Genomic DNA, 25,970 nt, shown 5'->3' on the forward strand with positions numbered 1-25,970 from the left:
AGCAACTCCTTGTCAAACCAATGGCACTAGGATACACACATTAAGACACAAAAATGTTATAGTCAGAATCCAAGGCACAGACCTGCCTAATACCATGTGGCAAACTCACAAAGGCATATCAAAAGAAGTAGTTATAACACCATGGTTCTGGTTAATAGGCTTCCCTTGCACGAGACAAACGGGATGGGGATTTGGCCAATGTTCGCATGTATTCTGCTTGTCCATGGTACAGGCAAAGGCACTATGAGAAAAATGGAAATTTCCCCGGCTATCTGTAGAAAATTGTATACTGTGTCCTTGGTGCAGCTATTAAATCAGGATCTAGACAGAGCTACTGGCAGAGCCTTTGAGTAGTTTCTCTACCCAAGGGTGATGGGGTTCTGGTATTTTGTTTTGCTTTTGTTCCACTATCACATGCTTAGCTCAGCCAGCAAAACCCAAGTCTCATAGGTAAAGTGATAATAATTCAGCCCCACTACAGTGGAACAGCGGAAGTTCTGTGGCTCCAGATCACTTTAACTCTTGCACTGTTTGCAGATAATAAAAAAAACTGATGCATTATTTTTCAGTAATATCTCTGCTGGCTTTGTTCATTTTTCATGTGAGCTTTTTTTTTTTTGTTTACAAAAGTTAGACTGCTTAATATTTCCTTAGACAATTTGGCAGCACATCCTTTACTACTACGACAAGACCGCAGCTCACTCCAGCTTTGTCAAAATGTTTAACATCGAACGTTACGCAAGTGTGTATCAGTCAAGCCGTCATGCTCCTCTAGGAGCAGACAGGTTTGGTCTGAGCAAAAGGCTTTTTTTGCTGGACATGTGATTCAAACTGTGAATTTTCTGTGATAGGAAGCTGCACCCTAATCTAATTTCAGGTGATCTACACAATGGCTAATTGAACTGTGGAAAATTTGCAGCCTCAGTGCAATGCTTCACAAATGATCTTCTCTCATCATACATGCACAAGTGCTTTAATAGCAGACGGACACCCTATCATTTACGGTCAGCACCCTCGCTAAGTTCCACCGCAGCCCTGAAAACTGCAGTGTAGAGTGTAAACCTCTGCTGTTATATGGGGACAAAACTCTTTCTGTGATTGACTTATCTACTAGACTGTAAACTCTTCGTGGCAGCGAAATGTTTGTACAGTAGATAACAAAAATTGGCCTGGAGCTCACTTGAAGTCTGGGTGCTACTGTAACACAAATTACAGACTAAGTAACATGGAGTATATTATCCTCTTCTGCTGCTTTAAGCCCTTTAATTGCCATCTGGTGTTTGCTACCTTTTAAATTATTTTTAAACAAATCTGCTGTAGTAGTCTTTTCTCAGTGACCAATGAATTGGGATCTTACCAAGCATGGACACAAATATATCAACTGTCAGCCATTTAAGAGATTCATTTTATGCTTTCTCAGGAATTAGTTGCCACAAAGAGCCAGCATTCCAATACAACTGAAATTCACTTTCTGTTGTGCCTTGTTAATTGTTTTTAATGCACCAGGATTAATGAACATGTGCTGATAATGGAAATGTGTATGCAAACAATATATACATGGAGATACACATCTCAGAGCTGGAAGGGACCTCAGGAGGTCATGAAGTCGAGTCTCTCAGCTGTAACTGAACAAAACAGAGGCACACCAAAACCTCAATGTGAGGGAAGCCCAAAAAATGGATGCTAACCCATGTATAACACTAGCTCCTATTCCTCCTGGGAAACCAGCAGTAAACTAGTAAAAAGTCCTTGTGTAGATCAACCAACAAGCTCCTGAAGCTAAATGGGGTAGCGCCTTAATAACAAACTGGTATCCACCAATTGGGCAGAGGTCTGGTTTGCCGATGTTGCTTATCTCCAGTTCAGCTATAGAAGGTGGAAGATTCAGGCTGTGTCTATGCTACAAAAATAACTTCAAAGTTGCTTACTTCCAAGTACAACTTTGAAGTAAGCTACTTTGAAATAGAGCGTCTACACACACCTTACTTTGAAGTTAAACTTCGAAGTAAGGCAATACTCCATTCCCGGGAATGGAGTAAGGACTTCGAAGTTGGGCTCCCTACTTCGCAATTAACTTCACCAACAACTGGGAACCACTTTTCTGATGAAAACAACAAGAAGTCCTATGGTACCTTATAGACTAACAGATATTTTGGAGCATAAGTTTTCATGGACGAAGACCTGCTTCTGATATCTTTACCCATGAAAGCTTATGCTCCAAAATATCTGTTAGTCTATAAGGTGCCACAGGACTTCGGGTTGTTTTTGAAGACACAAACTAACTCGGCTACCCCTCTGATACTTTTCTAATGAACTCACCTTGCCAGGAAAGAGGATGTGGGAGTGTATACAGCACAGTAGCCTGAATTCTCTTTCTGTGATCTGATACTGTCTGTAGTTCCAATACATCCATATGAAAGCCCTGCAGCTGACTGCAGAGAAAATAGAGCAGTCAGAAGCTTTGCTGTGTCATTGTCTTTCTGGAAATAATTAGATGCTCTTTGTGGACACTGCATTACCACTAATGAACTCCCTCACTTGCTTCCTGTGCCTTAGGGCTGGCTCAGATAAGTGGCTCATTTCAGTTCCTTTAGCCTTTTTCTGTTGTTCAGAAGAAAGCTGTAAGTTAACAGTATCAAACATCACATTCACCTGCTCCCTGCAGTAGTCTTGTTCCTTAATACAATCTCTTATTTTGCCATTCTTCTCTCTCTGAGTGAATGCAGGGCAGCTCCAGGGGCAGTTTCAGCATTGTAGCAGAATATGGATGTGGCTTACTGAGCCCTGCTCAGCTCACAGTTACGCCACTTGATGGTGCTGCTGTATGCTGTAATCTCAACAGATCAGAAACTCAGTCCCCCTTTATGTCTATTTTTCTGCTGGTCTGTTTTTTTTTTTTTTAATAGAGTATTGTTCACGGTATCTCTTCCAAGCCCTACAGATGGTGCCCAAACAATCCTCAGCTATCATTCTGTGAATACTCCAGGCCGAATCCCATTATCTTAAACTCTAAGATAAAAGAGCACAGCAGCATGGCTAGCAAACAGAGGTAATGGAAACTGGTGTGTTGCTTTTTTGCGAGGATGAGCAGAATGAGCAGAATGAGACAGACATTTCTGTGGAGAGTTTTCATTTCTCCTGAAAATTTCAGTTTTTCAATGAAAAGTCTAATGTTCCCTTTCCCAACCCCCACTGTCCATCCCCCAAAATCCTGAGTTTGGTTTCTTTTAAGAAAACTGAAAAAAATCTGCAAAAAAGTTATGGGAAGAAAATAAAATTTCATGGAAAACATCTACTACTTTCCAGCCAGCTGTACTACTGATAGTTGTTAGTAATAATCTTTGAAGTTGTCTGATAAGCCAGCCTCTGACCTCAAATCCTCTTTGGGTAGTTAAGGTTAGATGGAGGGTAACTCTTCTCTGAACTAGATTCTCAACAATTCACATCCAGTAGTCAGACCATCTCCACTGAAGGCTCTGGTACTGCTAGTCACTCTCATGATAGTTCCATTAAAGCCACGATGCAGGACCCGTTTTATTCAGTTTATTTTGTTGTTCTGGTGTGTCCCATTTCCGCAATAAAGCAGTCAGACTGACCAGTGCTACAGATATCAGTAAAATCCCCTCGTCACCAGTACAGCTGTGTTCCACACCCTCACAACTTTGCTTTGGATTTGACAAACTGGCTCAGGTAAAATAAAATTAACCCACAAGCCCAGGAACAAAGCTGAAGGTTTTTAGCTGCACAGATGTGAGGCTCCAGTGGGCTTGACCTGTTTGGAGAAGGAAGCAGCTAGAATCTCTGTGCATTTCTTCAGATCAAACCAGACTTTGTTTTGAAGTTTATGCATCAACATATATAATGACAAAAAGAACAAAGAGAATAGAGTAAACCCTCAATTTGATGGACTAATGGAGGGGAAGGGGTGTCCGTTAATGCCAAAAGTCCATCATATCCGAATGGTTATACTGTATGGATACACTGACCTTCCCACCCCTTCCCTTCCCTTCCTCACTTCTACCCCATTCTTCCCCTCACACCTCCATCTTCCTCTCCCAGTTACTAGGAGAGGAGCTGAATCCCAGCCTGGCTCCTTCCACCTCCTCCTGCCCCTGGCTCTGAGCTGCCTGCGTGAAGGTAGAGCATGGCCAGCCCCAGCCTGCCAGTGGGCAGCAGCCTCCCACACCATGGCTGCTGCTCAGCACCATTGCAGGCGGCAGCGGCCAGGTGCCGACATGCTCCGAGCACATGTGACTGCAGGAGAACTCCTGCACCCACCGCAGGCCCTCCTCCTTGGCTCTTCTGACCCCAATGGCCCCAGCCACTGCAGTGGTCCCTCTAGCCCCAGTGGCCCAGCCACTCTGGCATCTCCTCCAGTCCCAGTGGTGGCTCTGGTGAGTCTCTGGCATTTATTTAGGGGAGGGGCGGGAGGGCAGGCACAGTGTCCATTATTTCCAATATCCATTTTACCGGGGTCCCTTAAATCGAGGGTTTACTGTATTGCACTCTGTGAATTTAACCTGGTGACTGATGTGGGCAAACTTAACGATGACCGAACAGTGCTCTAGAAAATGGTTTTACCTAGGACTGGTCTACACTGAAGTTATAGTGACACAGGTACACCAGTCGGGAAGTAAAAATAAACCCCACTCCTGCCGGAGGTAGCTATACCAATATAACTCCCAGCATAGACACAACTGTGTTAATAGAAGTGGTGTTCTGTCAACACAATTAACTTCATTTGGGGAGGTGGTGTTCCTATACTCTTCTGTTGATATAGGTCATGTCTACACTTACAGGGCTATGCAGTCTTATGGGGCTATCTCCACACAGACATAAGCTCAGCACTTATGTAGCCCTCTCCACCTTCACCAGGCTATGGAGATAATGATTTTTACTCACAATCCCTGTCTGAGGTTCGAAGGGTATCCATCATAATTATCTCCCTTTATCAATGTGAAAACTGAAGCAGAGAGAGACAGACATACCCACTAGGTCACAGAGTGCATCAGATCTTGCATGAACCGCTAACAAATTCAAGAAGTTTTGTGACAGCCGGAAGCTAAGGCTGAAGATCTCAAATGCTGGGTCACTTTACTTAAAATATTTACCTTCCTCTAGTACTTACAGGGGAATTAAAGAATATTTTTCCCTGCGAACACCTGAGCTAGGGATTCTGCTCTGCTTGCAACATCTGAAATCCTCACTAACACTTGTAACTGTGGCGACAGTAACATTCCTCACCCTGCTCTTACATGCTTGGCAAACCAGTAACTGAATCCAGGACTTGGAGGATAAATAAAAGAAGGGTGGAGATGTTTTCAAATGCACTGATCTGCACATTTTAATCTTACACAGCTGAGATACAGGAATGAGCAGGGTGCAGTGTGAGATTTGACAAACCGCTTCTCCCTGCCTCCCATTTCCACATGGCTGAAATGGAGTTAACGCCATCTACCCATCTTTCTGACACTCACAGATGAAGAGTTTTGGGTATGTGCTAAATATCACTTTTTATTTAACAAGAAGTCCTGTGGCACCTTACAGACTAACAGCTATTTTGGAGCATAAGCTTTGGTGGAAAAAGACCCGCTTCTTCAGATGCGTAATGCATCTGACAAAGCAGGTCTTTGTCCACCAATGCTTATGCTCCAAAATATCTGTTAGTCTATAAAGGTGCCACAGGACTTCTGCTTGTTTTTGAAGATACAGACTAACTTGGCTACCTCTCTGATACTTTTTATTTAGTGGTTTAAATGGGTTCTCCCTCTTTTTTCACTATGGAAGATTTTCACTTCACACTTTATGTACCCCCATCACTAAACACTTCTTTGGAAAGCAGGGAGAGGAAGGAAATGTCAGTTCAGGTGCTACAAACCATTTGTCTTCAAAGGGAAATGAAATTCTTAGCCAGTGAAGTCCCCATTTCTATAGAAAACAGTACTAGGAAAGTTTTAACTCCTTGTAACCCACACAGCAATTAAATACAGCAGAGACATGAACAAAGGAGTTAGACACCCTCCTGGGGCCTATTTTAGGCAGGCTATGGAAGAGTTAAATTGTTACCTTTTCAAATGAAGAAACAGACCCCGGAGGGATCTGTGCCTACGGGCTGCACAGAACTGATGTCTTTTCCCCTAGACTCTTCCAAGCAATTTCCAGGGCGTTTTGTGCCCAAAGCATTTGAAGAGAATTCTAGCTCATTCTGTTCAAGAAAATATCCTCCAGGTTTAGAAAACCCGGAACAAAATTATTATGTAATTTGTTTGACTCATTCTTTGTGGTGGGTGAGTTACACACTCAAAAAACCTTTCCTTTGCACTCCATAGCTAGTAGCTCAGCTGTACATTATCTTTTATTGGGCTTCAGTACGTTCTAAATGTTCTTTGGCATGTTTTACATCGGTGATGGCAGCTTTTTACCTGATGCTTCATCATCAGAGCTGGCATTCCCTCTGCTGGGGAAGCCTTTCTGGTGTTAATGCAAAGGTGCATATATTTTCTCTTTTGTGCCATGAGTTTGACAGTCAGGAGCTCTTCATTTTAGCTTTTTGCATGCAGAATAGAGCTTGTAGACTGGAAAGAGGCCATTTCAACAGCTTTTGTACTGGCTCAGAACTAATAGTAAACTTGCCCTGCCCCATAAGATCTGTGCACATTTAGTTTAAAGAAAGTATTCAATAGCGAATTTCAGGAGCAAATATTGTCCTCATTATTACATTTAGTAAAACTACCAGTAGACATCACTATTATTCTGTTTTGTTTTTTTTTTGTTTGTTTGTTTGTTTTCCAAGGCTTTAACAGAGCAAAGATCTCAAAAGATGTAGCAAGGTATGCTTCCAATAAGCCATTAAAGGCCCACTGGGTCAGTGGTGAAAGCTCCAGGGCCAGAAAATCAAGGATTTCTAAACCAGATGCAGGTGACTAAATAGGAAGATGTTAAATAAAACATGTGGTTACATACCTCCAGATCATTAAAGAACAGATGTGTATCTGCAAGGTTGAAGATCATTTCTTCCATCATAAGGCCTATCCGCACAGATGTGGTGGTGTCCTGTTGGAGAGAAAAAACACGCGTGCGGTCTTCAGTCATTGCAATCATCCTCCTCCCCTTATTTCTGACTATGGAGAGTGAATGTGAGACCTGCCTTACTCATGCAGCCATTAATGGCATTTACTTGTCAAACATATTTATCATTGGCTTCTACAGTTGAATTTGACTTTGGCATACAGTTGGATTCTGTTCTATGATGAAGCATGCAGCTCTTTTTGAGCACTAACACCGTGCACGTAGCACATTTAAGAGGAGGACATCAGGAAGCTTTAAAAACATTAAGCTTCAAGACTCCCATGGGAAGTCAGTGTTGTTCCTCATTTTAGTTGTAAAGTGAGTTATCTAAGGTCTTCCCTCCACTTACTGGGAGATCTTCCACAAGTTGATTTATTGAGTCTAGTAAGGACCTGCTAAAATGATCACTGATCACACGCTCATTGTCTCCAGTACTCCACTGAAGCAAGAAGAGTACAGAGAGTTGACAGGAGAATCTATCCTGTTGACCCCCTGGAGTAGGGATGCTGCATAAATTCAATCTATGGTACATCAACTCCAAATACACTATTCACATAGCTGGAGCTGCGTATCTTAGTTTGACTTTGTCCCTTAGTATAGACCTGGCCTAAGGTCAAACAACAAGTCAGTGACTAGAACCCAGGAGTTGCTACTTCCAGCCTCCTCCCCGGTCATGTCCGATTCCTTTCTCTGCATGGCATATTCAAATCATTCAATTTACAAAATGTCTTTACTGCACAATCCATCTGAGTGATTGGCACTCAAGTCAGCTTAGTCTGGATATGAGCATCCCCACAGCAAAGCATGCCTGAATCACAGCATCCTCACTGTTTCTGCATTTACCCACACGTGTCTGTGGGCATAGCCCAGGCTGCTTTGCAGAAATGCTCCAAGATTCCTTCCCAGTTAATTGTGTGAGCAAACTTGTTTGTCCTTCAGGGGAACTGTGGGAAGGGCACAGGAGGACTTTCTGCACTTGAGTGATTTAGCTTGCATCCTCACTACAAAGTGGGTGAGTTCCAGCCTGAGTTAAAATGCAGACTGGGTTTCAAATCACATCTCCAGCCAGGTCAAGGCAGCGCCAAACCTGAGTAAAAGGTTTATATGCCAGAACAAGGAGAAACAGAGAGAAGGGGTACTAAACCATAGTACAAGCTTAGGTTAACTCTGGCATGATACCCTTAGTTCTATTCTTGAAATGCCTACCACCTGCAGTGGGGATCTAGTTGACAGGCTAAGTGTTTCTTTTAGGCCTCATCTACACACAACAGTTATTCTATTTTAACAATCCCAATATTGCTAAACCCACAATGCAGACATCATTATATCACTATAAGTGTGCTTCCAGGTGTTAGTCCACACACAGGAAGCATCTTTTTACTGGTATAACTGCATCCACACTATGGGCTGTACTGACTTTAAAAACACACGCATAAACCAGACTTGTTATGCTATGTGCTAGAAATAGTGACATGCATCCGACACTGCTAAATACCCCAGTTTGGCCAGCTTTATGAATGAAAGATGCAAGATCCCTAGCCCCAGGTCAAGATGCCTTCAGCTTTTAAAAACAAATTTATATAATTAAAATTACAGAAAATGATGGAACGTGATCAAGAAATCCACATAAACACACTTATGTCAGGCCCTGTTCCTGCCACCAATGAAACTGGTGGCAAAACCTCCACAAGTTAATCTGCAGCAGGATTATGCCTCATGTGACCACTATTACAACATTCATCCTCCTAGTTCTCCAGCTTTGTTTGGCCAGGTCTACACTGGGGGGGGGGGGGGGGGAAATCAATTTAAGATGCACAACTACAGCTACAATAATTGTGTAGCTGGCATTGGCATATCTTAAATTAATTTTTGCCACTGTCCCCACAGAGGTAGAATTGGAAATTATCAGAAGAGCACACTTTGGCTCCATCAGAGAACAGGGGCAGGATCCCCTGAGATGCCAATATGAAGGAGAAAGGAGTCCAGGAGAACTGGCAATATTTGAAAGAAGCCTTATTGAAGGCACAGGAACAAACCATCCCGTTGCTCAGTAAGAAAAGCAAAGATGGTAGGCAACCCGCTTGGCTGACCAGGGAAATCCTTGGCGAGCTTAAACTCAAAACGGATGTGTATAAGAAGTGGAAACTTGGAAGGATGACTAGGGAGGAGTATCACTATATAGCTCTAGAATGCAGGAGAGTAATCAGGAAGGCAAAAGCACAATTGAACCGCAGCTAGCTAGGAATATGAAGGGTAACAAGAAAAGTTTCTACAGGAATGCTAACAATAAGAGGGTGATGAGGGAAGTAACCTTGTGACAGATGACGGGGGAAAAGCTGAAGTACTCAATGCTTTTTTTGCCACTGTCTTCGTGGACAAGGTTAGCTTCCAGATTACTGCACTAGGCAATGCACTATGGGAAAGAGGTGGACAGCCCTTGGTGGGGAAGGAACAGCTTAAGAGTTATTTAGAAACTTAGGCATACATACATCCATGGGTCTGTATTCAATTTACTCAAAAGTACTGAGGGATTGGCAAATATAATTGCAGAATCTTTTGCTGTTATCTGTGAAAACTCGTGGAGATCAGGAGAGGTTCTGGATGACTAGAAAAAGACAAATGTAGTATCCATCTTTAAAGAAGGAAAGAAGGACAACCCAGGGAACTATAGACCTGTCAGTCTTACTTCAATCCCAAGAAAAATCATGGAGGGAATCCTCAAAGAATCCATTGTGAAACACTTGGAAGACAGGAAAGAGATCAGGAATAGTCCACATGGCTTCACCAAGGGCAAGTCATTCGTGACCAGTCTGATTAGCTTCTATGATGAGGTAACTGGCTCTGTGGATATAGGGAAGGTAATGGATGTGATAGACCTGGACTTTAGCAAAGCTTTTGATACCGTCTCCAACAATATTCTTCTCTGCAAGTTAAGGAAGTATGGATTGGATAAGTGGACTGTAAAGTGGATAGAAAGCCGGCCAGATGATCAGGCCCTATGGGTAGCAATCAACAGTTCTGTCTGGTTGGCAATTGGTTTAAAGTGAAGTGTGCCAAGTATCTGATCTACGGCTGGTACTGTTCAACATCTTTATTAATGACCTAAACGTGGAACTGGATTGCACCCTCAGCAAACCTGCAGATGACACTAAGCTAGGGGGACAAGTAGATATGTTGGAGGGTAGGGACAAGGTCTAGAGCAGCGTAGACAAATTGGAGGATTGGGCCAAAAGAAATCCGATGAGGTTCAACAAGGACATGTGCAGACTAAGTAGTAGTGCAACAAAAAAAATACCTGGGGATTACAGTGGATGAGACGCTGGATATGAGTCAACAGTGTGCCCTTGTAGCCAAGAAGGCTAATAGCATATTAGGGTGCATTAGAAGAAGCATTTCCAGCAGATCTAGAGAAGTTATTATTCCCCTCTATTCAGCACTGCTGAGGCCACATCTGGAGTACTGTGTCCATTTCTGGGTCCCCCAGTGTAGAAAGGATGAGGATGCATTGGACAGGGTCCAGTGGAGGGCAACAAAAATGATAAGGGGACTGGAGCACATGACCTATGAGGAGTGGCTAGGGGATGTGACTTAGTTTGCAAAAGGCAAGAGTGAGAGGTGATTTGATAGCAGCCTTCAATTTCCTGAAGGGGGGCTGTAAAGAGGATGGAAAGAGGCTATTCTCAGTAGGGATGGATGGAAGAACAAGGAACAATGGCCTCAAGTTACAGAGGGGGAGGTGTAGGATGGATATTAGGAAAAACTATTTCCCTAGAAGGGTGGTGAAGCACTAAGCTGAATAACCTAGAGAGGTGGTAGAATCTCCATCCCTAGAGGCTTCTAAGTCCTGGCTTGACAAAGTCCTGCCAAGGATGATTTAGATAGGTTTGATCCTGTTTTGGGCAGGGCTCTGGACTCAATGACCTCCTGAGGTCCCCTCAACCCCTAGGATTCTGTGACTTTCTCCCATTGACTTCCCTTACTCCTTGTGACTCCTCATGATAGGATCAACAGCGGCACCCTGATCATTCAATTTATCACAGCCCCTCTAGGCACACTAAATAGCACCCCAGAAGATCCACCGCCAGTTGATATTCCAGTAAGCACAGATGTACCCCCTTCGTTGCTTTCATTTATTGCATCACATCAACCTTTATATCGTAAACTACGAAGAAAAATTTCTATTTCACTTCTGTGAAGTGCTTGGTACAGTTAGAGCACTGTATAAATAAGACTAAAATTCCTCCTGGTCACACCATTTACCACTTGGAAAAGAGTAAATGTGACCAGGACAAAAGTAAATTAAATAAAATAATCACCGATTATTATTTCATACAATTAATTTTAAATTTTCCTTGGAAGGAAGCTCCTCTCTATGCTATGGAATCAACTCTCTTTTTGGGAATGTTTAATTCCTGATATCTCCTTAGTTTATTAGTTCAAAACTGACAGACAAGCACCTGACACAGTCTCTTTGGTGATTTGTTGCTACCCATTGCCCTCTAGGAACCTGTTGTGACCTATACCTCAGCCTAGTTCTACAATATTAAATACAATTCTGTCTTTTTCCATGTCACACATTCCCACACACAGACACTCAGCCCCAAATAATTAACTTGCTTCTCCAAACCCAGTGTGAAATAGGAACACACTTGATGCAGAAGAGTCTTAATTGCTGTTCAGGTGAAAACTACTTTCTTAATAATTGTAAAAGACCTCTGAGACACAAACAAAAATATTTTTGTTGTTAATCTGGTAAGCACCCTTCTAGCTCACTTGCATTTTGTCTGATCAAATTAAACAGCAACAGAAAGCTGGGAGGAGGAGAGTTTCCACAACCGGCTTTCATTTGTAATTCATCTTTATTAGGACAGGGATCTCTCCTCTGTGTGCCTTGAGTGCATGTGGGTGGTTTTCTCCCACTGAAGTTACAAGTCCTGCTAAGACAGTACAGATTTATATGTAGACTTTGCTCTAATTTTCTGCAGATTTCTGTGGAGTCATGCTATTGCATGGTGAGGTCAGTAATGAATTACTTCGGGAGGTCTACCAGGGAGTGATGTTTGGAGCCTGAGTGGGTTTCAGTCAACCTTTGTGGCAGATGTCATTGACACGGCTGGTGTCTCACACAGTAACCTAATTATTACGCATTCTTGGTGTAGCTCTCGTTAATTAGAGGACAATGGCTGTGGTTTCAGCTTTATAGATGACTCACAGGGACTGCACTAGAGAAATGCTCAGTCACTCATGTCTGAACATGCTTACGACTGCCCTAGAGAGAATGGCGCTTTCTCCTGTTGGAAGTAAGGTAACAATAAAAAGCTTCTCCTTGAACACTCTTAATGCAAAAAGTTGCCATCAGATGTCTAAAGTCATCCATCTACAATGTCTGACATTTTAAAGAGTTTCTCCCTGAGAAAATGAGGTGGGATCAAAAATCAGATTAAGGGCCATGTCTGTGCTGCTGATTTCAGCCATGAGGGTAGCTGCCTGCAGGTGAAATCCTAACCCAGATTAGCAGACCTGCTGTTAGCAACCAGAACATAGGTGGTCTGACCTAACTGTCAGAGGAGACATCAAGTCTCATGGGTTCAGCAGGCACCTGGGTCAGAGAACAGAGTTGAAGATTAACACCATAGTTAACTGCCAATTACCAAAGCCAGGGTCAGAACCAGGTATTAACGGGTCAGAAATGGGGTCAGACACCAAATGCCAATCGCCAAAAGTCAGAAGTTAGGGCCAGGGCTGATAAATGATGGTCAGAGATGGAGGTAAAAAGGCAGGAAGCAAAGGAAAGTCAAGTGTCAGGCAGGGGACAGGAGCACAGTGGGAAATTTGGTAATTTGGGAGTTCGACCCAGTCCGGGTTGTTCTTCCAGGGTTCAATTTAGCGCCACTAGAGGGGATGCGCAAAAAATCAAACTATCAGGGGTCGAGAGTCATCCCTTGTACTCCTCATTCTTGTGAGGAATAAGGGAGGTCAACAGAAAAATTTCTCTCATCAACCTCCCTCAGTGAGGACAGCCAGATAAGTTGATCGTAGATATATTATCTCCAGCTAAGCAGCTGCCACAGCTGGAATTGCTTATCTACGATCAACTTTCAGGTCTAGTGTAGACCTGCTGAGAGACAAGGAGCAGAGCAAGGATCAGGAAGAGCACTGAATGCAGACACTAGAAGAAGCCAGTACAGCAGTAAAAGGCCATCACCAAGTGGCTTGGACAATTCCCTTTGTCCTCTTCTGTCTTAAATAGCATGGCTGGAGCAATTGTTGGAGCCAGGCAATTCTCCAATCAGGGTTCCTGTAGGTGGTGCCTAGGCTGAGGCTGTAGTTCTGTTAGCTCATTGGTCCACCAGATTTCAGCAGACAGCAGGAGGGAGCCAGGATGCACTGGCTCTCTGGGAACTCACAGGCTTGTGTTTGAGAACTGGGACGTCACATCTGTTATAAGTTGCAACCTGCATTGGTGCAGCTTTACCTCTGCTGTGACTGGCACAGTTGCAAATCGGGTCTTAAAAAGGGCGTTGCCCACCGACTTTAAGAGTTCACATGAGCACACCGACTGAGACAGGGACCACCAATAGTTGAAATCAGAGCAAACGATTAGCACACATGGTGCCATCACACAGTGACACAAGTTAGGACACATTAATTCTCTTGGGAGGGTTTCCTTAAAAACTTTGTGCAGCTGTTTTGACATGATAAAAACTCTATGTAAATAACGCTGACCTGAATGTTATTGTCAAACAAGTTAATGTCACAGACTAGCACATAGGCAGGCAGATCTGGTGGTCATGCCTAATGGTCAGAGCAGGAATTGTGCACCTGGAACCAGAGGCAGGGGTCAGAGACAGAATTAGGAGTCAAGCCATGGTGTCAGACCTAGAGTCAGTAGCCAGGGATGAGGGCATAGAACCAGGGATCTGGTACAAAGCATGAATAAGGAGCAGGGAAGGTAGGCAGGAATCAGACAAGGTCCAATGCAGCACCTAGGCAGGAATTCATCTAGGTCCTCAGACAACTTTTTCTGAGTGAGTCTGAACCAACTGGAGAGGCTGGATAGCTCTTCCAATCAGGAGCTTCCATTCTGAACAGGTATCAACAAGCTGCCAGGAGCTGGCTCTTTCTGGGGCAGAGGCTCTGGATTCTTTATGAAAGTAGGGGGCCATGAGGCCCCACTTCTCTTCCCCATGAAGCCCTGTCCCCGACCAGGCCAGTCCAGAAGCTCAAGCCCAGCCAAGGCAACAGCTGTCCAGGCAGCTGTGGTCAGCCCTCAACCCACCACCTGTCCTGAATGGGAGGTCTGAGAGCAGCCCTCAGACTGTCCCCCTATCCTCCAGCCCAGGTTAGCTGAACAGTTTCCTGGACTCCCTGGGGACTCTGACCATAGCCTTATTCTGTCCTTTGGCCTGGCCAGGGGACAGGGCCTCAAGTGCCAAAGAGCAGCAGCCAGGGAAAGCTAAGAGCAGCCCAGGAAACCCAGATTGGTGTGGGGAACCCTGGACCCTCCACCTGCCATGAAGGGTGGGGACAGGGTCAAAGGCCGCTCTTGAACCTACCACCCAGTTCAGGTGAAGGGGCTGGGACTCCCAACAGCTTACTGGACTCCCCAGCTGGTTCTTGCTTCACCATGGCTCTGGCTTCAAGCCTTGTCAGGGGTGAGACCTTGAGTGGAAAAGGAGGGGTAGGGGACCAAGGCCTGTCCTCAAAAGTGGATGGAGCAGGCATTCCCTGCTTCAAAAGATCTAGATTCAAAGTTCCCTGAAGTTATATCACAGGAGCTGGTTTGGAAGCAAGGAACTGCTAGGAAGGAATCAATTTTTTGTTCTAATGAAGTGATTAATTTCTTGTACATGCCAAGGGCCCTGCCTGACAGCATATCTCATTGTTCAGCATCTTTCATTTGGTTCTTTTTTGGGGTCTGTTTGCAGTTTTCCTGATAGCCAAAGTGGAGTGGGGTACATTTCTGCCACACGGTGTATGAAGTTCACTTTCTCTTAAACCAAAACAATATGTCAGTGAAACTGCAGAAGAGAAGAAATCCTTCCCTGGAGATAGTGTGTGTGTGATGGAATGAAAATAAAAACAGAGAAATGGGGAAGTCATTTGGGAAAATAAATTTGGCACTAATGCATAGCGCAGTATGGGCACTTCCTCTACAGTGGGATTCTTTTCCAAGTCTTAAACAGCTTGACCAAATTAAACAGGAAAATCTGCACTCCCCCACATTACTTATTATATGTCTTTGTGTCTAGAAGCACCAGGCAAGGCTGAGGCTTCATTGTTTTTATACGTAGACACATGGATTTGAATTCATTCTGAAAGAAGGCTGTTCAATAGCTGAGGCCAGGAGACTAAGGGTATGTCTATACTTATTGTGGGTTTGACATGCCACGCTCAAGCAGCTGGAGTTCGATCTTGCTGTGTCAGTGAAGACGCAGCAAAACTGATCTCTCTGGGCTTGGCTGTTGACCCTACTGCATGGAGTAAGGGACGTCAGTGTGAGCCCAAACTGTCCCACACTACACCAGGGAACAAAGTTGATCCTGATATGCTGATTCTAGCTACACTAATGGTATGACAAGAATTGAGTATCTGGGATCGACTTTGACCCCTAGTGTAGATTAGGCCTTTGTCCCCTGGGAGGGAAAGGAGGGGGCTGAGTTCTGGATAATCACTTTGAACAGGTTGGAAGCACTGTCAGTTCAGTATCAACCAGCTATATTTAGCGTAGGCTATAAAATCAGTGTCCAGCTAGAATTATATGACACTCATGTAAGCCTATGCAAACAGTTTGAAGCAGATGTCAACACAGATATCAGGACAGACAGATTTAGGGCCCATAGTAATTGTCACAGGGAGACTTTGCTCCACAGTCTGTTTCATCTTTGTACCCTCCTTCTACCAGGGCTGACTCAGTCCCAGGCCTGAGGGCTTCTCTCTTTTGTTCTGGCTTTCACCAGATCTAAACAGATGTTCCAGCAGCCAGTGACTGCCAGGTATACAGGAGTGTTGGGCTTTGAGAGAGAAGAGCAGAAATCACAAAAACTGTGACGGTGGCTCTGCATTACCAGAGGGTCCCCTTGCAGCGTAGAGAGATATTCTACTAGCTGGCTCAACCAGCTTTTGGGAAGCTTTGTATTAGCAGAGGCACACAAAGTTGCTCTAGTACTCTGGAATGCTGAGCCTGAAAACCTTCAGGAATCCGTCACTTGCCCAGTGTGTTATGCCGATCTGCACCGAGAACAATTAACCCCAACTGTCCAGTTCTAAAGGACACTTTCCCCTCCAACAGGAACCCCATAGCCAGACTGGGCCCTCAGATGCCTAGAAAATGAATCTTCTCCCATCAACTAGGTTTCACACTGAAAATGACAAACTGGAAATACAAGCCCTGACTGTTTATAACATTAGAGGAGTTCACTGATTATGTTTTAGCAAAGAAGGGCAGTGAGGCGGGGGTGAATAGGAGGGGGAATAGAAAGCAAGAAATAAACCCCTAAAACAGCACCTGAAGAAGTGAGTTAACTCATGAAAGCTCATGCTCTAAACTTTTCTGTTAGTCTATAAGGTGCCACAGGACCCTTCGTTGCTCTACAGATCCAGACTAACACGGCTACCCCTCTGATACTAAAACAGCACAATCTCTCCTCAGCCACACACAGCTGCTGGAGCTTCCTAACATGGTAAAATTAAACAGGCTGATGGAATTACATTTAGGGCTCAGTTGCGGCACTAAGAAAGTATACCTCTGGGAAGATCGGCTGTTGTGCCCCTAGTTGGCGTGGATGTAATACCTGCTCCTCTCTGGGACAGGAGGGAAGAGCCTCACCTCAGCTTGCATTTCTGCCTTCAGCTGGGCACACCTGAGCATTTAGTTTGTAAAAGAACAGAGAGCTTAATTATACATTCCTGCTGTCAAACACTCTGCTCCAGTATCCTTCTCAGGGGGTGGGAAAATCTCCCAACTCCTTCATGAGCAAGATGGGCTCCCAAAAGTGGGAAGACATAATTTTATCTACATCCGTTTGGAGTGATTGTTTCAATGTCTCTGGTCAGTTCAAATACTGTCTGCTTGTGAGGTGCTCAGTCATCACTGTCATTTCTAGCCAAGGGAGGATTTCAGAATTCCAGACTATTGCAGAGTTCAAGTCAGGTGTCTGATGCTCCGAGGATGCCTTGCACCCACTCCTCCTACGGGGACGAAAAGAGCACCCAGAACCTCCTATGGATCTGGCTCCACTGCTCTGAGGGAATTATATTTTGTTCCATTGCTATCAGAGCAGTCATACTACTGAGGAGACCAACGGTCTGTCCAGTTCCAGGGCTAGCACAGCTCCAAAGGAAGGCAAAAAATGCTCCATCCATCAGTGTCAAGTTTCTTCTTGATCCCAGCTGATGACTGGGTGCTACTGCAGCTTTAAGAGAATGAACAGACTCTTCAAGGTGTGGGAGTTGACCACCTGAGGAGGCAGTTAGGTTGACGTAAGATGTTCTATACATATGTAGACAACAAACTATTAGATAAGTTATTAGCAGTGAATTATTATTAAGACTAGGGGATTACCTGAACATAAAACACTGATCACCTGATGCAGATAACTACAGAAGTGGAGAAGGTTCCGAGGCAACATGTGGGGTGTACAGGGGGTCATGTGCACTTCCAGCTTCAAGTCCTGCCTAGCCCTGGAAGCCCAAGAGCAGCGTGACCTCCCTCGCTGGCACTGCTCTCAGAGTGCACCTCTCCAGGGGCAGGGGCGGAACTGCCTCGGCACTGCCACTGGAAGAAGTGGGCAGGGACAGAGCAGGGGATGGGGCAGAGCTTAGGCAGGAGATAGAGGGGCCTGGGCAGAGCAGGGCCCCCTCCCCAGAATCCTTGCACCAGTTGCCTCTGGGAGGGTGTCTGCAGCACATAACACCTTAAAGCAGCACCAGGCCCTGCCAGAAATGAGAGGCAAAACCTGTAGCCATAGCTCCCACGATCAACACCCATCCCCAGCACAGCTTTCAAGACCCCTGGGTTCATCAGACGCCCCATCACAACTTGTGGTATAACACGCCCAGTGCACTCACTGGCCTAATAGCAACTCCTTACTCTAAACAATCTGTTCCACGCCATCATTAGCTGTGACACTCTGGATACCTCTCCCAGAAGTGCTCCGAGTGGTTCAAAAGCTGACAATACTCACCAACAGAAGCTGGTCCAATAAAAAGAGAGTACCTAACCCACTTTCCCTTAAAGTATGCAATAAAAAAAAAAACCACATGTATTTGTTACCACCTGAGTTATCTTCAGCTCTGTCTATACTACAGCATACATTCAATTTTAAGGCACTGAGCTCCATTTTACAAAGTGACTGTCTTCACCGTGAATACCATTACATCAAATTTAAGGAGCCCTACGGTCAACATTCTTGCGTCGATCGTCCAATGCAGCATAACACCAAGTTTGAATTTAAAAGGTTAGATTAATGCTCATGAGGAAACAGTGGTACTTTAATTAATTTTATTGGCCTCCTGAGGTGTCCCACAGGTATCCCACAATGCCCCACAGGTGTATGTTCTGTCTGCTTTCACCTCCCTTGCTGGCCAGGTGAGCAGGGAGTAGGCAACAGGAAACCCGGCATTTTGAATTCGTTTCTTTATGATCAGCATGGCAAGTACATTTAACCACTTTAGAGAGCACCAGCACGGAGCCTTTAGGAGAACCAGGGTCTCAGTTTGGCTAGCAGGTTCACCCCCACCCCACCCCACCCCACCTGGGCTGTAGGGGGTAATGCTTGTAAGAGAGGCCAAGAAACTTCTTTCCCACGCTGCACATTTGTATGGGGCAGCCTCCAACCCCCACAGGCACCATGCTTCTGGTGGGCTAGCCCCCGCCTCATCACAGCACAGGCTGGCTGTGCAGTGTGGGCCATGCTTCCAGACAGCAGCATGTCCTGGCCTGCACAGGATGAAGTTTTCTGTGCTTCACATTTTCCGGGGTTTGACGAGTGCTGGGGTGGGTGGGGACTGGTTCTCCCTAAGGCAAAGATTTGTGTGTCTGCTTGGCCCCTGTAAGGCAATACGTGCTGGGGAGCAGGGGAGGTGGTGTTGGTTAATAAGAAACCAGGTGACTGTACCATGTCAACAGCAGCTTGAGCTGGTCCCTGCTTATGTTGGGGGGGCTGGCCCCCCAGATGCTCCTATTTTTGAGGCTGCCCCCCCACCTGAGCACACAATACAGAGGGGCTGTCCCCACAGAGGGCAGAATAAATTTTCAGGGCTGTCCCCCGCACCTAAGCACACCTCTCCAGTACTTGCTGCATTTTTACGGGGGTGGGGCAGATGACACTGAGGTACCTGCTGATATGATTCTGTCCCTACCTTTCTGCATGTGGTCTGGTTTTAATCCACTGTTATTGTAAAGAAAGGTTCCCTGTCTTGTGAAAGTTGTTCTTTCACTGAGGTACCTACTGACATGGCATAGTCAGCTGGAGCACATATGCCATCATATGTAGGACCAACAGTCCCCTGATGTGCTGCCCTGTGAAAGATGTCCTTTAATGGAGGGGAAAACTGAGGTACTTGTTGACATGGCAGTCAGTTGGGTGCTGCCAGAGCACATTTTTGAAGACTGTTTCAGCTTCTGAAGCCCACCACCTGTTTGGCTCTATTTCCCTCAGGATTCCTTGTTTTCCTTCTCTGTGGAACAATACTAAGCCTTTCCCTATTCTCATGGATCCAGACTCTTCCAGTGTTTGGTGTTCTTCCTCCAGGTGAGAAAGCTAGTTGAAGCAACCTGTCGACACGGTTCAGTCATGGTTTTCTATCCCCTTGGATTCACTACCTTTCCTTCATTCCTTCTGAAAAATGGTTGCTTACTTTCAGGGGGAGGGGAATGAGGGCAATGCAATCTGGGAAGATGACAGTGGGTGCTCTCAGGACACATTTGGTTAAAAGGTCTGTACTACGGGTGACTCAAATAATTTCTCTCATCGGGGAAAGAGACTTCTGAAAAATCTCCGTTTGTTTTCAAAGGGACGGAATGAGGGAAATGCAGGATGGGAAGATGACATCACATACTGCAACCACTTGCAGGGCATTTGTTTCCCTTGAAGCACCACTGAAAAAAACCAGAATGCAATGGCGCGCCGTGAGCTGTGGGATAGGATTCCACAGTGAACTGGTGCAACAGTCAAACTTTGACAATTTAGTGGGGATGCACTAAGTCAACTTTGTGGGAAGGTGTGGCTACTCAGCTGCAATGTTATAAAACCCCATGTTACAAAGTCTGCTTTAATAAATTTGACTTTACAGTGTAGTATAGACATAGCCTTCTACTCCTGGTTATACTGTAAAAGGAAGGGAGTAGGCTATTTATTTCTGGCAATGTCTCAAGAGTAAGTCATTCTCACCTCAGTTTGTGGGTCCAAAACATTCTAGTTCCAAGCTTCTGTCTCGCAGGTAAATTGTTCAGACTTGCATGCCATTAGCAAAGGGGCAGAGCCTGCTGCTTTGATAACACATTGAGGATAAGACATTGAGGCAGCTTGTTGTCTGAGTTTGTCGCTGTTTAGATATGTGCCAATTAACCTGACATTCTGAATGTTAGGACATTGTAATTCTGATCCCACATCTTGAATTCAGATTTTTTTTCCCTTTAAATAAATAAAAAACCCTAGTATTTAACAATCAATCAGACTTTAAACCCCTGCCAAATACCTGCTTAGGCCTTGAACAAATAATTACTTTTCTACAAGGAAGAAAGTATTAATTAAGAGTATTCATCAGACTCCTATTCTGTGGGGTTTATCTGATGGCGGTGTCAGCCAGAGGTGAGAGATGGATTAGTACACAATCAAGGACTTTCCAAGTTAAACCTCCTCTTTGCAGTTAGCTGTTAATAATAATGAAGTTGTCACTAAAAGAAAGAATTTAATGGTTTTAATTGGGTTTAATTGCCTGGAAACTCCTGGAAAATGGACCAGTTTGGTTGGTTGAAATATATTAAAAAGTGAAGATTATAAAAAGCAAGAGAAAGAAAGGGCTGGGCCACATGTTTGAACAAAGACAAGTTGTAAGAATCATTTACTCTTTGAACTGCATGCCCTGATCGGAATAGGAGTGATGGAGGTGGCTTTCTTATCCATAAGTAACCAGCAAGGGTGTGCATGGCTTCTGTTGTTTCTAGTGCGAGTAGCTGTGGTTTATAGTACTGGGCTTTGAGGGAAGGGACAGTCTGAATGTTTTTCATAGCAACTGTTTTAATTCCTGAGGAGGAAGCAGCATGTACAGAGCCAGACTAATGCTAGATGTAGTCTTCAAGCATGTTGGCTCCTGGATGGTACAAATGGGACTCAGTGGGTGTGTCTACACTTGCATTCCTCTTTCGAAAGCGGCATGCAAATAAGGAAATCAAAAAGACAAATGAGGTATAAATTTGCGTATTCAGTACCTCATTTGCATATTCTAATTTCAAAAGAGCTTCTTTTGAAAGAAGAAAGCCAGTGTAGACGCTGCTCTTTCAAAAGTAAACCCATCTTCGACAGATTCCTTCTTCCCTTTACAAGCTGTCCATGCACAGGGTGAGGTGTGGAAGCAGCCCCAGGCCACGCACTTTTAAGGTCCCCGTGGCAGCCGTTTTAGCCATCCTATGGACAGGAGGGGGAGGATTAACTGGGGCTGGGTGCAGGGGCAAGGGCCAACAGTGGCAGCTTTCCCCCACTTCGGACAGCCCTGACTGTAAACCTTGTGTAGGCAAGGCATGCTGCCTTTAGCATGTACTAAGCTGATGGAGAGAGCTGGTGAGCAGGAGTCTAGGCTTTAACTTGACCATCTTAGCACACATTACACTACACACTGCCTTGTGCACACTGTGACTTTACAAAAACATTAGCTACCATGGCATACCACCACCCCCTTAAAATCCTAGTCTAGACAAGCTTACAATGAAAGTCATTAACTGCCCCAAAGAGCTTGCAGACCAAACAAACGTGTCAAAGGGTAAGAGGAAAAAGTAGCATTATTATCCCCATTTTACCAAAGGACAACTGAGGCACAGGGAGACTAAGTGACTTGGCCAGGGCCACAAAGGACATCTATAGCAGAGTAGGGAATGAAACCAGATCTCTTGCTTTTCAGTAACTTCTCTACCAGACATGCTGCCTCTTCTGAAGGTATCTTCCTTAGTCTGTCATCGCTAACAACAACAACAAAAATGTGCAAGTGAATGGTAGAAAATAATTGATTTCTGGTTGTCCATTTACAGGACTCTAGCTGTTGGATCCCTCACTCACAGCTTTTTCAGCAGATGATACCATTGAGGTCAGACTTCAGAGGAACTGGAGATCTTGTCTCGCAGAATGCTGCTCTGTTCTTTTCAGAAGGAATCTTGCTGGTTGGCAACAGTTCATCAGAATGTATATAAAGCTGCTGCTCCCTGAAAACTTGCATCAAGGCCTAATGCTGTTTTGGTTATATACATTACTGTCTAATTCCCTCATGTTGCATTATTTGTTTGCACTGAAATCTTGGCAACAAGCTTTGTGAAGAATAACCCATTCCTTATAGGGCTTAAAAACAGCACCCTTGGGTTAAAAAAGACCTGCCACATCTTTTGGCCCTAAAGGAGAATCTTCTGTATTGGTCAGCAGCAATGTGGAACCCTGCTTTCAGGTTCCAAACAGTGGAGGGCAAACCTGCTGGAACATGATTTATCTTGCTTGGCTAGCAGCCTCTGCAGTCTTCTGTGCCCTCCTCAGTATCCGTGAGAGGTAGGGAGACAGATATTTTCACATGGTTAAAAGCAAATTCTGTAAAGACTACAAATTACTGATGCGCCTTAAGTCGTGTTTGATAAATATTCTCCTTTGGAGATAAAAACGGGACATAAACTAAGCAGTCAAGCTTTGCTGCTGGAGTAAGACATCTACGGGGGCAATACAGAACCAGAAATAAATCTGGAGCCTCTCATTGAAGAGGTGATTACATCCGCCTCCTAGAGCTGGAGTGCATAGCCAAGATACACACTCTTTGTCAGGCAGCTGGAAGCTCTGAAGTTCCCACTTGTTTTTCTTCATTACCTTCAGATGGCAATTTGTGGAGAGCAGAGTATCCCTTGCTGGCCACTATCTATTCTTAAAATATAATATAGGATGGCTTACAGAATGTTAATTGCTTTCAGAACCCGCACAAGGCTCATCTCAAGGTACTGTTGCCATGTTGTATCCCAATGTCTCTGTCATGCACCATTTTAACACGTTTCAAAGAGAGTTTCCAAGTGCCAGATGCAGAGACAGGACCCTGAAATCTCTTTCCAGAAGACAGGTGTTACCTAGGGTCAAGTGACTCGGAAAATAAAGTCCAATTTCTTACCAGCAGATGTGTGTGTCACACATTTATCTGAGATGAGCAGTGGTATCCTCTCTGTGGGCAAAACCACTGAAGCAGCTAAGAGAAATCCTTCCTTCTGATCTCAATAAAACAAAGCAAAACCTCTTTTCCCCCACAAGAATGAAAAGTCTTTCATCTACAGAAACTGCCTTTGGGTTTTCCCGCACCCTTTTGGGTGTGTGTATGTGCACACACGGCAGCAGGGAAACCCAAAGGCAGTTTCCGTAGATGAAAGACTTTTTCACTCTAGTTATCTAAGCAGCAGCTTGAACTCACACATGTGGTGGTCCAATTGAAAATGGAAGTATTGTGCTATCCATCCTCTGCCACTTTTCACACAGCAGCAGCAAGCGCAGTCCAGTGCACTACTTTGCTAGCCATTAATTGTATTTATTATAGTAGCACTTGAGGGGCAGCCAAAATTAGGGTCCCGTTGTGCTAGGTGCTTTACAGATACTGAGAAGTAGATCGGCTCTGCACTGTAGCACTTTCATTCTGAACAGACAAGGCAGACACGGGCTAGGGAAGGGGTAGAACACACTGGCACAGTGGATAACGAGGTGGGCAGCAAACATCATGTTTGTTTTGAGGGGTGAGTTTAGCTAACCAGAAAGAAAAGGGGAAGGAGCTGAGGGCTATGGTGCAGGTATAGAGGGAAGATGAAGGAAAGACACCACGGAGGACGAAGAGGGCAAAGATGAGAGCAATCAGTGCAGGGCAGGAAAACTCCAGGAAATTTTCTCTGAATGTCCAGTGGTCCCTGCTTGTGTAGGGAAACCAGACATCCTAAATGGACAGTCCTGGATTTAAAGCCTCCTGCAAGTGCCCTGATTTTTATTTAAAAACTGGCAAATTTCTCCTATATTTTCTGTCTCCCACTGTCAGTACTGGCAGCTCCTCGTGTTGGCCAGATCCCTGCTCACCAGCAATGAGTGGGGGAGGAGGGAGACCAGTGGCCAGTGCTGGGGGTGAGTGTGCAAGGGCTGGTGGCAGGGCAAAAGTGAAGTGTATGGAAGCAGCTGCTTCCCCCACTGGTCTGTCAGTGCAGACCCTGCTGCCTGCCAGCTCTCAGCGTGGACCCTGCCATCCACCCAGTTTCTAGGTAGCACTGGCTGCAGTGTTTGGCGAGTGCAAGCAGACGCCAGGCGGTGTCCAGTTACACATCACCGTTGGTGCCCACCCATCTGCCCTTCATGTGTTTCCATTCTCACTGGCTTCTTCTTGCACTGACCCTTCAAACCCCACAGCCAGGCATGTCCTGCTCTTAGTGCTGTGTTGGGAACCAGCCCCAGATAGGAGCAATGAGCTTGCCAACAGCCTGGCCAACTGGCTCCTTTCTTCCTCCACTACCTGTGGCAGGGCCAGTGCCCCAGGAAATCCCCAGAACCTCTGGCCCAGGGTGTTGGCCAGGAGCAGCCCAGCCCTGCATGCACTGAAGACCTGCACAGCACTGGCACAGGGAAGCACCTCAGCTAAGCTCTGGAATAAAGGGGTGTGGCAGGGGGGACAATTTCCAGCCTGTTCACACCCTGAACCTGCAGGCTCCACAGCAGGCCCCAAGGAAAAGGCTTAGACCTTCTTCTGCCACCACCACCCCCAGCCCTGGGTCTTGCTCTGTCCCCTAGGACACCCTCCCCTCTGCTGAGCCACCTCTCTGGCTGGGTTCACTGATCCCTCTGCAGTCATGTTCCCTGGACACTGATGCACAGCACATCCTGAGGGATTAAGCCCTTCCTGCCCATGCTGTAGCCAGGCAACAGGAGGTGGCTGGGTTATCCTGGTGACCAGCAGTAGCCTGGAACTAGTACTGCTTTTAGACACAGTAAGGGCAGGAAAGGACAAACTATTTCCAGCCACATGGGAATGGTGGCAAGGGAAAAGAGATGAGCTCTGCTCTCCCCACCCCTCCCTATTCCTTCTCCAGCAGCTGGAAGCAGCTTCCATGCCTCCTGCAGTGAGGACAGGCTGCTGCAGACCATATTGTGGGGAGAACCCTGGCAGAAATCTGGGTCTAGGGCATGCTTGGGGGGGTGGGGGGAGGGGAGAGCTGATCCCAGCTGGAATCTGTTTTGTCCCCAGTGCAGCAGTCCCTGCTTTGGTTGCATTTGGGCTCAGTGGCTAAAGTCTTACATAAGAAACTCCCATTGTCATATGGACGTACATGCCCAGATGTAGTTGGGGACAATTCCTTGAAGCTGTTCTTTTTTTCAGAAGATGAAGTTCCTTCATTGAGCACATAGATGGATGACTGGGCCTATCAACACTAGCCCAAATATGTCCCTGCTTTAAATTTGCTGCTTGTAACACAGCAACAAGAATTTCATGGCAATTCATTGGCTCTTTGGGCAAAATCCAGGAAGTATATTGATCAGGGGAAAAAACGGTCCTCATAACTGCAGAGGCTCATAGTTCTTAAGTGTGAAGGGAAATAATTCCTGTTATTAAGGATATGAAAGGATTATGCCCAAAAGGTATTGTCAGTCTACAGTTTATTTCCCTCATCAGGAATGTAAAATAATTCTCACCCAAAT

The 25,970-nt window shown here is 45.2% G+C and overlaps 1 protein-coding gene and 1 long non-coding RNA gene across 10 annotated transcripts in view; one reads left to right on the plus strand and one right to left on the minus strand.

Moving 5' to 3' along the window:
• Positions 1-25,970, plus strand: part of LOC142022089 (uncharacterized) — a 78,113-nt gene that overhangs the window by 28,587 nt on the left and 23,556 nt on the right. The window contains exon 5 of one of the 2 annotated variants that reach the window (XR_012647853.1): positions 22,316-23,402. The exons of the other annotated variant lie outside the window; for it this stretch is intronic. This is a non-coding gene — a long non-coding RNA (uncharacterized LOC142022089). Of the gene's footprint in view, positions 1-22,315; positions 23,403-25,970 lie in introns of those variants that run through there. 2 annotated transcript variants of the gene reach the window in all.
• The window catches only part of EYA2 (EYA transcriptional coactivator and phosphatase 2), a 172,817-nt gene that overhangs the window by 22,933 nt on the left and 123,914 nt on the right, over positions 1-25,970 (minus strand). For all 8 annotated transcript variants that reach the window (XM_075011582.1, XM_075011580.1, XM_075011584.1 and 5 more), the window contains one exon: positions 6,964-7,053. In XM_075011582.1, the coding sequence (XP_074867683.1) occupies positions 6,964-7,053 (90 nt within the window). The remainder of the gene's footprint in view (positions 1-6,963; positions 7,054-25,970) is intronic.

Source organism: Carettochelys insculpta, chromosome 17, assembly GCF_033958435.1.
Source record: "Carettochelys insculpta isolate YL-2023 chromosome 17, ASM3395843v1, whole genome shotgun sequence".
Taxonomy (NCBI): domain Eukaryota; kingdom Metazoa; phylum Chordata; order Testudines; family Carettochelyidae; genus Carettochelys; species Carettochelys insculpta.